The sequence below is a fragment of the Phallusia mammillata genome, chromosome 8 (assembly GCF_965637545.1).
Source record: "Phallusia mammillata chromosome 8, kaPhaMamm4.hap1.1, whole genome shotgun sequence".
In the NCBI taxonomy this organism is placed as follows: Eukaryota; Metazoa; Chordata; class Ascidiacea; order Phlebobranchia; family Ascidiidae; genus Phallusia; species Phallusia mammillata.
Genome location: NC_137259.1, coordinates 1,637,755 through 1,649,383, shown reverse-complemented (window position 1 = coordinate 1,649,383; position 11,629 = coordinate 1,637,755). Strand labels below are relative to the sequence as shown.

Sequence of the window (11,629 nt, the reverse complement as noted above, 5' to 3'; positions counted from 1 at the left end):
TTTCGAGGGCAGACAAAGCCCATTTCATCCTATGTTTTTTTACTCCGTTGTAGGCTACTAACTCTACTGTTTTTGTCCATTAACCTATATTGATCCTCTTACAGAAAGGTTTTCGTGGAACATACAAAACTTTTCGACCTAAATTGCATATTTTTTTTCATTCTCAAAGTATTTAATACAAGTGTAAAACAGCACCACCAATACCCTATGACAAAACCTGCACTGGTCTTAAAGTAACTTGGTAACTGTTCTAATTAACAAGTAAAACCTTACACCGTACGTTGTGTGTAAACACTTGGCCACGTTCGGCACGACTTTATTGAGGGATAAGAACGGAAGGTTTGAATTGTTCTTTGCAAATTCACTTCAGGCCCGTTAAAGTGTGGAAACACGTCACTTCCCTAGACTTGCGCCATTCAGGGTTTGCATTTATTTTTTGTAAACGTTCGGTAGGTCCGATGAGTAGCTTGGAAAATGCAAATTCTTGTTAGTGGACTTTACAGGCAAATCCGTCACTGCGTCGTCATATACTGACCAATGAAAGACAATTTCATTGATTACGACCCTAATTGTGAATGCAAAAAAAAACCTGGCGTCTTTTACAACACTTGCAGCATTTAACCCAACCGCAATGAGTCAAAAACTTTGTTGGGCCATAACCTAAGTACCTTGGCATTTATTTATCTCTTTATTAGTTTCTCGGCTGAATATATAAGCCTACTGATTTTTTTGTTCCAACAACAAAAGCTGACCTGAAATTGTTTGTCACATGTTAACTTCTGCCTGAACGCCGACACAAATATGTTGGTCGAAAAGCTCTTGCCACAAGATATGAATTTCACTAAAGCAAATCGTAATGCTGTTTTGTACTTCTTTCACATAACGTTCTTGACTATCTGTGTGCCGTGGTTTGAATTCTGCTTGCTACATGACTGCAACACAGCCAAAACAGTTGCACCCGTGTGCAAAAATGTTTTCCCTGCTACATGATTGCGACACAACCAAACCGTTAGCACCTGCGTGTCCCATGTTTCACAACCGAACTTCCTTTCGTGAAAGTGACATTTCAATGCACACAACCGTCTACAACTCTAATCATATTGTTACTGCATGCTATTTTCACGCCCCACGTTTTCAAAACAAGAATTGTCGTAGTGTTCTTTTAACTCCTGGATCGCGGCCCAACTTGTAAGCCACTAATTTGTTAATCACAGTAGTTTCTATAACTGGATACATATAATCATAAACAATACTGCCAAAGAACTTGTGTATAAAGAATACATCGTGCAGACGTTTCAACAATCTCTGTTGTCGTCACAGCCTGCACTGATGATGACAACAGAGATTTATTCAATATATACACCAGTACTTTGGCAGGAATGTTTATGATTAAATTTCTTTTCAAGTCCGTGTATAGTGTTTTTTTGGATACATATAGTTTGTTAACTTTTCTACAATATAGTATATATGCAAGATTGCAGCTTCTGCTTGACGAATGGCTGTGTATTGCAAAACTTTATTTGAAAAACTGTTGAAATAGGTTTTGAAAAAACATTGTGCGCCATATTAGATGCCTAACTATAGCCACCATTGCAATACAAACCAGTAACACAGTATTATAGGCCCAATACATTAACCGAGAAATTTTGATCGGTGATAACTAACACGAAGTCAGTCTTACTTAGTAGGAAGTAGGAAGCGTTGATTAATCTGTTTCTAATGAATATTAAAATAGCTGAAAGTGATGAGTGGTGTTAGTCATACACCTTAGTGATCGGCTGGGTAGCGTTATAAACATACTGTTTCTAAATTAGGAAACTGTTATATTACTGTGTTATTACGTATGCAGTAACCTTTTTTTATAAACGCAAATTCCTATAGGGCGAGGGTATCTAGCCATACTTGTAATAAGTAACAACGACCTGTAAAATTTTGGAACGTGGACCCAATCACTAGTCGGTAGTCATTTAATTACGACACAGTTTTGCCGTTGTTTGCACTTGTCTGGTATAACTCAAAAACACCAAGATTATATTTTATGACTCAGAGCAGTGGTTCCCAAACTGGGATTTGTGGACCTATGAGGGGTCGTAGAGAGAGGGGGTGTGCCGGGGTGGCGTAAACACAATTCAGTTTAGAGCTATTTCAACTGTTTGAAACATTTTTGAAATAATGTAGCACGAGTGCAAACTCTTTATTTGACAACCAACAACGTTAAATGCTAATCTATTATTACCTTAAGCTGCAGACACTGCACACTTTTTCGACCTATAAGTTCTCATGAGTGCAGCTTTGTGACAAGAGAAAGGCCGTATTGGCGAGTTAGCCATCCAACGGCACTCCAGTTTGTTGAGAATAACAGGCTAAAACCCTTGGCTTGGCCATTGTGAGGCAGTTTCCTCTGTGATGTATGCCTGGTTGTGGCATCGCTCAGACTAGGTGAGGCATGGGTTTTTACCCTGTTACTCCCAGCAAACTGGAGTGCCTTTGGATGGCTACACTAGCCAATACGACCGATCTCTCGTCACCAGCCGCACCGATGAGAACTTGCAGGTCAAAACAGTGTGCTCTGTCTGCAGCTTATTATTTATTGGCTCGATGCTTTTGCTTTTATTACCCTTTTCATCATTAATTTTAATTCAAAAGTATAACTTTCTATTTTATTAATTTATTCACGTCAGGTTCAAGAGCTACTGACTAGAATACAACGTTGGTTTGATTTTAAAAACGCAAAGCGAAGCCGTGGTAAACAATTGCTTGAAACCAATATAATCGGGCCATACACTTTAGTCTCAAACACTAAACGTATAATTTATTTGTGGCCTTGTTTGTTTACCGAAACAGACAATTTGAGGTTGTAACCACAAAAATATTTAAGTTCTAACTCACGAAAGTTGATGTGCCGAAATAACCAAATTTGGCAGGTGACTTAATACAGCCCAGTGTATTTTCGGACTAAATGCAAAAAACTATTTGTAGCTTTAGTTACATACCGATTAAACTAATTTTGGTTCATGACTGACGTTTTGCTGTCCTACATTATCTTATAAGCGGAGATTTGCATCCTAGGTATTTTGTCACCCTATGTGCTTGTATATTTTTGTCTAGAAATCTAGAAAGCTTCACATTGTGAATTTGTTAACTTAAGTTTAAGCCCCAACGACTTACAACTTTGGTTAACAGCCCGAATTGTTGATGCATGTTTGGAAAGGAAGCATAATTTTCTACACTACACACTTGTATGAAAAAAGTAAAACTATAGAATTGTGTTTGTGTATTAAATTTGGACCGTAATTCAGTCCCATTTCGGCATACATTTACCTTGTCGCCTTCATTTGTAAACAATGTTTTTAAATCCACTTTCAAGCCTTTATAAGATCGATGAAAACTTTGAAATGTAGCAATACCGTTTAAGTTTTTTGTTGCAACCCTCTATAACCTTTCGAACCCCGGCATCAAATATTTGTGCAACCAGAATGTTCAAACAAAGCCTTGCACCTGCAGTGGTACAATTCGACCCCGGGTAACCTCGCGACCGGCATTTACTGCACGGCGATTGGTTAAAAAAGCCTGGTGAGCCGGCACAAGGAGGTAACTGAAGAACAACGCCCCTGTCAAGCCACCAAAGTTCAAATTGGTTGACCTGTTTTAGCGGTGCATTGCACAATAGTTGTTTTGTGAGATGAAGTTGTATTTGCAGCTTCACAAAATTAAAAAAAGTTTACAATATGTGCCTTGTTAAAACATTAAACCAAAAATATTGATTGAATTTTGTTGTCGGTAAAAACGTCGCTCTCAACTATAGAAATATTATGTCGCTCTCAACTATTAGAAACATACAAGTGTTTTTATATTTAATAAACTAGTCCGTATGACATTAAAAAGCGACATGGTTTTAGTAATCATTTCCTTTTGCGTCGATATTGGTTTTGTTCCAATGTTATCGGTATTCTAACGTTCGCTACTTTGTGTTGCGAATGCAATGTTGTTTGACAACTTGCAGCAACATCTTTATTACATCATGCACACGAAATGCACATGCAAGTAAAAGGTTGCTCTGTGAGGTTTGAACCTCTTAAACCGGCAAAACCAACCGACAGAGTTCGTGTTTGTTTAACTTCGCCGCTAACGAGGACTGTTAAAACTTTACCGACCTGGAGTGACGAACATCTTAATCAGCAAATTTTCGACAACTTGTCGCGTGCTTATCCCAATGCGCATGCGCAAACTCGACAGGGTTCACCCTATAAACGTCGGTATAGCATTAAATTATGGCAACCATTGTTTATGCCAGGGGCCGCATGCGTCCCTTCATTCAAGGTTGTGCGGCCCGCAGAGACGCTTGGATTTCAAAAGTACTGGCAAACGAGTCCAATTATTACATATTTTTGAGCTGATTAATGCGCTTGATGCTAGTTTCCTGCGATCTGGCAAAATGTGGCTAGGATCAAATACGAATTATACTTGTAGTTAAGCATATTTGGTAAGAAACAAAGCAAAATCACTTTGTGTTATGCACATGTGCGGCCCGCGATCCAATTTTGACATTTATAATGGCCCTACAGTAACAAAGGTTGCCCACCCCTGGTTTATGCAGTGCCGGTTTGAAGCAGTGTTAAATGCAAACTTTTGGAAGGTATGAGATTTAATTTAAAACAGACTTAGTAGTTCCTTCCTTTTTCTCTTTTTTTCCCTCTCATTTTCTTTGTTTTTGTCACAACTTCTTCATGCAACACTTATAAATTTATATTACCCTGTAAGTTGTGCCTGCACAAGCATATATCGTAGCCATGTCGGTTTTGTTCACACAAACAACAGGCAAGCGCATAGAGAGCAACAGTTTACTCACGGTTTAAAGTCGCATAAAAATTAGGCGAAAAAAAAACAAGAATCAAAAAAACGTTGCACAAAAGAAAAGTAGCAAAAAGCAACAACAAAATCAACAGAACGTATATTTGTGCGTGAACGGCAAACACAAACAGAAAAGCGAGTCTAAAAAATGCCACTTGGAACACTTATACGTTCCCGTGTCTTGACACAAAAGCCTAATTACCTCAGAAATGCGAAACCAAATTATTTGGGTAAAACTACGCATGCTTGAAGCAAAAATTGCAAAAACACTGGGCTTGAGAATGAAGTAGTTTTATCATTTGACGTTGAATTACCTTAATTGAAGATCAAAACATGCTGATTTGACATTTTAATTTACATTCAATTACCGATTAAAAAAAGTGTAATTTTCTTGTGGCAATTCATACAAACGCAAGTCTTCGCCAAATGTACACCAGAAGCATGTCTATTAGCAAAGCGGTATTTATGGTGTTGATGCGCCCCGAAACCAACAGCTGGAAGAGAAAACGAATTACAATACAGGTCTGCACCCTGAAGGCAAAAAAACACCAGGAACGACAATGGTTCGTCTAAGTTCTGGACACAGGCTGCATAAAACGTACGTTAGAGTTTGTCTATGACAGATACGTATGCTCGAGTGCCATAGAATAACCCCGGGAGTGGATGGCGTTACCCGGGGTTAAGTCAAAGTCTAATCATCGCTTGGGCACCAAGATTCAAGCTCAAAAATTTTATCAATTGCCGCTTTCACGTCATAGACGATGTGGTCAGCCTTGGTCATTTCTTCGGTGTAAGGGAGGTCCCTATGCCCGTGGTCAATCACAACGCCGTTGTCGTCGCTCATTTGTACTGGTACGGGTGAGATGCTCGGTTCAAATTCTTCTTCGTTATCGATTGGCTTCATGGGTGTTGGAAGCGTTGGAGTGTAGACTCCAGTACATACGAGCATTGATTTACACCTAAAGTGAGAAATAACAACGGTTAAGTCTAAGTCTTTTAAACTGTTTTGATTTGGCCCTACATATTTGAAAGTTGTCTGAAGCAAATGTGTATAAAATAGTGGAAGCATTGGTTTTGCCCTTTACAACGAAAGCGTCCCAGTTCGTTTGATGATAAACATGTATTTGCTGCGTGCAGTGGGTTTTTTATGTTGTACACTTCAAAGGGGGCATGTCGTTACACAAGTACACCACCACCAATATCCACATAACTGTGCATAAAAATAGGAATACCGCAAATGTATGTCGAACATGCGGCTTTGGAACATGTCATGTGACAAAATTGCCGAATTGTCAGAGTGTAAACGTGACCCATAAAAACGCGACCCACATTTTTGATGTCAATCCAATCTAATGCGCTCTGCAATGAAAAATATATTGCGTTTTGGAAGCATATTAGTTAATTAACTTGGGTTTTAAGTACATAGGCTACAACTACTTTTTGCCATGTGTGAAAACTTAAAGTCATACAAACGCGTATAAACCAAAAATACGTATTAAAAACGTCTTTGGACGCAAAGAAATAAAGTCCCAATCAAATTTTATGATAGAATATGTTTTGGTGAATTGAAGTAAGACGTTTAATTCGAACCGAAACCTTTCAACAGTATTCGGTCAACACGATTTCGCAATCTGCTTTATTGCACGTAGCTACTATTGAGAACACGGTTTTGCAAGAGTTGTTATTGACATGACCGCGTTCTACTGCACTTATGCCCCGCGTTTTGCACCCAACTATGCAAACAGACTTTGTGTAGCAACAACCATTGCGATGAAAGGTTTTGTAAGTATGTGCCATAAATAATATTGCTGATGAAGGTATTTATAACTCGTAAACAACCTTGACCCATATTCACATCTACTTGAGTTTGATAAACAAAAATATATTACGTGCAGCGCTGTTTTGGTGTAGAATCAGGGGTGATTTTTTTAATATGGGAAAATGGCTTATTTTAATTATTTATGTGCAAATTTAAAGTTACCGGGCGTGTACAAAACATGGAAAAACGTGCTTTATTTTTTACACTCAAAATTATATGTGCAAGAATTTCAAAATGGTTATTTGGGGCAACGCTATGGGTTTTAACTTAGCGTTTATATTTCGTACATAAAAAGATCCTTTATTGTTACGTCACACACCTTTTGATTCCGCGTACGTTTGTGATGTCACCATGTAGAGCGAAATGGGAATCGACTACTTTTCGAGTTCCGTCAGTTTTCTCCACGTCACGACCCGTTCGTCGGGCGTTCCTTGGTGACCTGTCAATCAAAGTCACGTGTTTAATTAAGGTCATATGACTAGTTGTCAAGGTCAAATATCCAGATCTTTTTTAACTTACATTTGCAGCTCGAGCTTTTTCTTTTCAATCTCCACTTTCTTTTTAGCGAGATATCGATTGAACATGTTTGCTCCGTAAATATCCGTCAACGGGTTGTCCCTGGAAATTAATGAAAGAAGGTCAAAAACTATCCAAAAAAAATCAAACACAAAAAGCAATTTTGACAACTCTTCAAAGAGTTATTGTTTGTTGCAACACGATTGTAGCGTACAAACGATTGGGAACACACAAACTTTTGTTTATTCGAGCAAAACATTTTTTCATTCTTAAAATTTTCACGCAATTACAGTTGAGAGAAATGTGAAAACTTTTTGGGACTTATTTCTTCAAACAGGCAATTGCCAAGTAGGGTTGGTCACTTACCCGATTGCATAAACTGTGTCAAGTTGAGGAATATTTGCTGACGTTGCAATTTCTTCGATCAACTTCTGCGAGTATTCGTAAGTGATTTCACTCGGTTTTCCCACTAGAGCCGTGTAGATTAACTCCCGGCCTGTGATCTTCTTGTAAAGGTTTTCCAGACATACAAGGAAGGCGCCGTGCCCGAACCTGAGCGAAACGTATCACGTGTGAACTCGGTTGAACCCAGAGATTGGGACACTTGATTTTCAGTAAGCTACTTCAAAAACTGAGTCGCCTCAAAAGTGGGTGTTTGTGTCTGTCGGATGCTTTTGAATGTATAGTGCTTTGAATTTTCATCTTTGTTTGCATCAAACACACTTTGATCGTGGTAAAACGTTGGCGCTTTAAGTTGTGAAACCCACTGGTAAGTAAAACACGAAACGAAACAGCAATATATTTTAGACTTATAGCCTATAAATAGTGTGAAAATCCTGCATTTCCGAAAGGGTTTTTCGGTTTAATTTTTAACCATTGTTTGCATCGTAACGCTCTTTAATCTCGGCCAAAAACGTTGACGTTTTAGAATTATAAAAACCATTGATAATACACATAAGGAAACAATAACTTATTCTACCCAACGAAGAGCTTTAAAATCCCGCATATCTGAAAGTTTTTGTTCTCACCTTGGCATGCTGGCTTTTGCCATCCACTGCAGATCCATATTGACCGCCAACACCGGCAACTGTTTCCCATCAAACTTTGGTGCTTGGTTCGGTTTTCCGTTGGTGACAAGAACGTCAATAATCAACTGTAGGTTGGTCTCCCACCTGTTAAAATTATTGTGGTTTTCCTTTAATAGATTTCTTCAAAGGATAACTCAACAAAATATCTCGTAGTTAATGAATTGTAATATTTTGTGTTCGTGACAAAAAATTAGTCTTATTATGGGTTTCGAACCTTTGACCATGAACCCATATTCATGACACAATAAAGTCCAAGGTCACGTGTCACTACGTGGACGCACCTGATTGGTTCTCCGAGCATGACGATTGCCTCTATAGCGGGAAAGGCTTCTTCATTTTCTGCCGGATGTTTTGGCCACCTGGTGCGATCCACCCAATCCAAATATGGGTAAGCTTCTCTCAATCGCTCAATGGTGATAATCTTACGGAATCCAAGGCTGTTAAACATAATTTTGGTTTCAGTTGTGTTGTGTTTTGAAAATAAAAAAGATGAATTACTTTGGCTAAAAAGACTAGATTTAACCAAAATCCACTGGCTTGTTTAAAAGTGGTTAAATGTCATAAAAAAGCATTTTTTTCAGCCAAAGCATTTTTTTCAGCCAATTTTTTTTCCTTTTAACTTGACTTAGTGCAATTTTGACTTTAGCGTTGTTCTGATTATGTTTGTGAACGAATGTTAACTCACAACTATAGGACGATATATCTTACCTTTCCGCCACTTTTTGGCTTCCGCCGTCATGTTCTGGACCCGAAACCAGACACCACTTGTCGTGAAAATCGTGGAACATTTCGAGCGGGGTTTGTGACATCACAATCTGATCTGGGTTCACATGTACCCCCAACTTTTCCGACAGCGTTGCGGCTTTGACCTCCCGAAGGCCAAACCCGTTGGTGCAAAAAACACAGGGAACTTCATAGTTCCGCTCATTGGCGCTCATGAGCGACTTCATTGCGGCTGCAGCTGTCGGAATAGGGGTTTTCCCGCGCAGAAGCACACCATCGATGTCGAACATGATGCCAAAGTTCGGCTTCTGAGCCTAAAACGCAAATAGTACAAGATTGACTACAAAAGAGGCCTCCAACGTGTAAGTTATTGAAATATATTGAAAAGGTATAGGTTATACACGCTTTTATGCAAAGAGAAAATATATCATTTTATCATACAAAAGTATTGCAGTTAAAAAAGTTGTTTTGACAACGATGGCGGTTTAGAACCGAAATGCGGCCTTAGTTCTTGACAAGAAGCAAAAGTCCAAGCTAGTTGGTTAACTAGGTCAATTGGTTACACGACAAGGGACTACATGTAGCACACCCTGGGGACTCAAGATGTATTGAAATAGTACCAGTTTGAATACAAGTGTGTTCGGCGCTTTGTATGCATATTCTTACACAGACTTATAGGGGCCACATTTGAAATAAAATCTGCAAACACATCGGGTAATGGACTGGGGATCGGTGTCACCACCACGAGGCGCCATCGAGTTGGTAAACAAGAAGCGACGAGAGCGCTGAGCCAACATGCGGTTTGTGGCAAATCTGCTGACAGCGCAGAAGCCGCGTTTGACGAACCCACTTTTATTGGCAAAGCGAAACACGCGATGCTCTATATCTGGAACGCGCGGCAATGCGGCTGCGAACGCAAAACTGTTGCCAAACTTGGCTTGAACGAGTTCATATTTCACTTCATTGCTCTGAAGAAACTATACCGTTCTGGTGGGCGCAACGTCAGCGATATTAAGTTCTTGAAAAAAAAAAACTAGTATTTTGTTCAGAATCCACACCATTTAAACGACAAATTTGTTCCATATACAACCTGCTGGACGAAACGCTTTTTCATTCTTTTCAACGAGTTTTGTGCCAACTTTGTGAAGCCCTTCACGATTGTGTACCCAAACCAACCAAGAATCATTTTCTGCTTTGTTATTTAACTCCTCTTTATCTTGGCCATTGGGAACAAATACTTTGAAAGAGTTACATCGTTTGCAACAATCAAATCTACAAAGCTCTTTTCTTTACCCGTTTCAGTGAACATGTGGTTCTTGGTTTAGCGTGACTTTGGAAGTCTTTTTAGCCATAAAGCTTCAAGCTACCGTCTTACCTTGCTTTTGTTGTTGTTATTATTGTTGTTGTTTAGATCGTACTCCATGGCTTCTCTTGTTTCTCAGCAACCTGGTTCGTATCAAAACAAATCGGCTTTTTTAAGTAATGCTTTAAAGAGAAAATAACAGTTAGTATTCGTATAAGTAAACATAAAAGAAACACACCAATAAAAAACTTCTATACAATGCAAGCAAATACAGAAGTGCCATATAGAGCTTCCACGCCTTGTATACATTAAGCGCAACTTGTACCTAAATGTAATTGACTTTGACCAAACTGACAAAAACTGAAAATGGTTCAACCCGCTCGTCTCTAATAAATCCTAGAGGCAGTTGCAACAAATCACGTAGACGTGCATGTTGTTTTGAGGCTCAACTGATGTTGTTGTGTTAAAGCGAAACGCGTCGCCGTTTTGCCGGTTAACCTCACGCTGTTGATCTCACTGGTTCTGCTCTACACACGCTTTGCATGTCTACACACACAAATTGCAGAGAAATATTGACTACATAAGCAATAAGAATTGGGTGCAAATACAAACAAGTTTATTTGCTTATAGATGTGCCTTATGCCGTTTTTACATAGTTTTTGTTTAATTCGTGCACTTGCTACAAAGTTGACAGTGGCTACAAAGTTGCCCTAAATCTGCTTCGCGATTTCACTTTCAAACGATTGCAGCAAAGCAATACAATCAAGCCACAATGGCACGATTCCAGAACCGCACTCGGCTCTGTGATGAAACAATCGAATTTCGCCTCGGTTTTATTCGCAATCCGTTCGGCAATAAAGCAATCGACTCGAGCGGCTGACGTCACGGCCCTGCTGTTGACGACTTCCTTATGCCGGTCACGTGACAATCGCACTTGATTCGCGAGATCACGTGATCGTTCTTTGTTTCGGAATTTGTTTATCCCAAAACGTTTCTGTGCGGCCGATGTGCCGACGGTCACGGCGATGCTAAAGCGCGAAAAAAGGCTGCGGCAAAATACTAATAGACAATATATCCGAGTCAAGCGGGTATTCAAAGTGATGTTTTTAAGTACACTTCATTTAATTGCGTCATTCCCTACGCTGACGCTAGTGCATGTAGCAATCCCAAGCGATTCAAACATCACAATATTTTCTCCTCATGCATTAGAGGAAAAAATGTTTGCGCGTGCGGTTATACACGTTTGCAACTATGTTGTAATGTTTCGATAACGTTGCATTTATCGGTCAAACTTTTTTAATGCGCTTCCTTTAAATCTACATATCCAGA

General features: G+C 39.3%; 1 protein-coding gene across 1 annotated transcript; it reads right to left on the bottom strand.

The window, feature by feature from the left end:
* Positions 1 to 4,827: 4,827 nt before the first annotated feature.
* Positions 4,828 to 10,514, bottom strand: LOC145205176 (haloacid dehalogenase-like hydrolase domain-containing 5). Its single transcript, XM_080077837.1, has 8 exons — positions 10,373 to 10,514; positions 8,983 to 9,311; positions 8,556 to 8,711; positions 8,215 to 8,358; positions 7,553 to 7,738; positions 7,190 to 7,288; positions 6,990 to 7,109; positions 4,828 to 5,810 (listed from the first exon to the last, which is right to left on the bottom strand). The coding sequence occupies exons 1-8, from the start codon at positions 10,418 to 10,420 to the stop codon at positions 5,543 to 5,545; spliced, it is 1,350 nt and encodes a 449-aa protein (XP_079933963.1). The 5' UTR covers positions 10,421 to 10,514; the 3' UTR covers positions 4,828 to 5,542.
* Positions 10,515 to 11,629: the final 1,115 nt, after the last annotated feature.

Excerpts from the sequence above, each read along its gene's own strand:
- LOC145205176 (XM_080077837.1), bottom strand. The coding sequence starts at position 10,420 with ATGGAGTACGATCTAAACAACAACAATAATAACAACAACAAAAGCAAG. Across the intron at positions 9,312-10,372 it reads ATAACAACAACAAAAGCAAG|GCTCAGAAGCCGAACTTTGG; the intron begins GTAAGACGGTAG and ends TTTGCGTTTTAG. Across the intron at positions 7,110-7,189 it reads AAAAAGCTCGAGCTGCAAAT|GTCACCAAGGAACGCCCGAC; the intron begins GTAAGTTAAAAA and ends TTTGATTGACAG.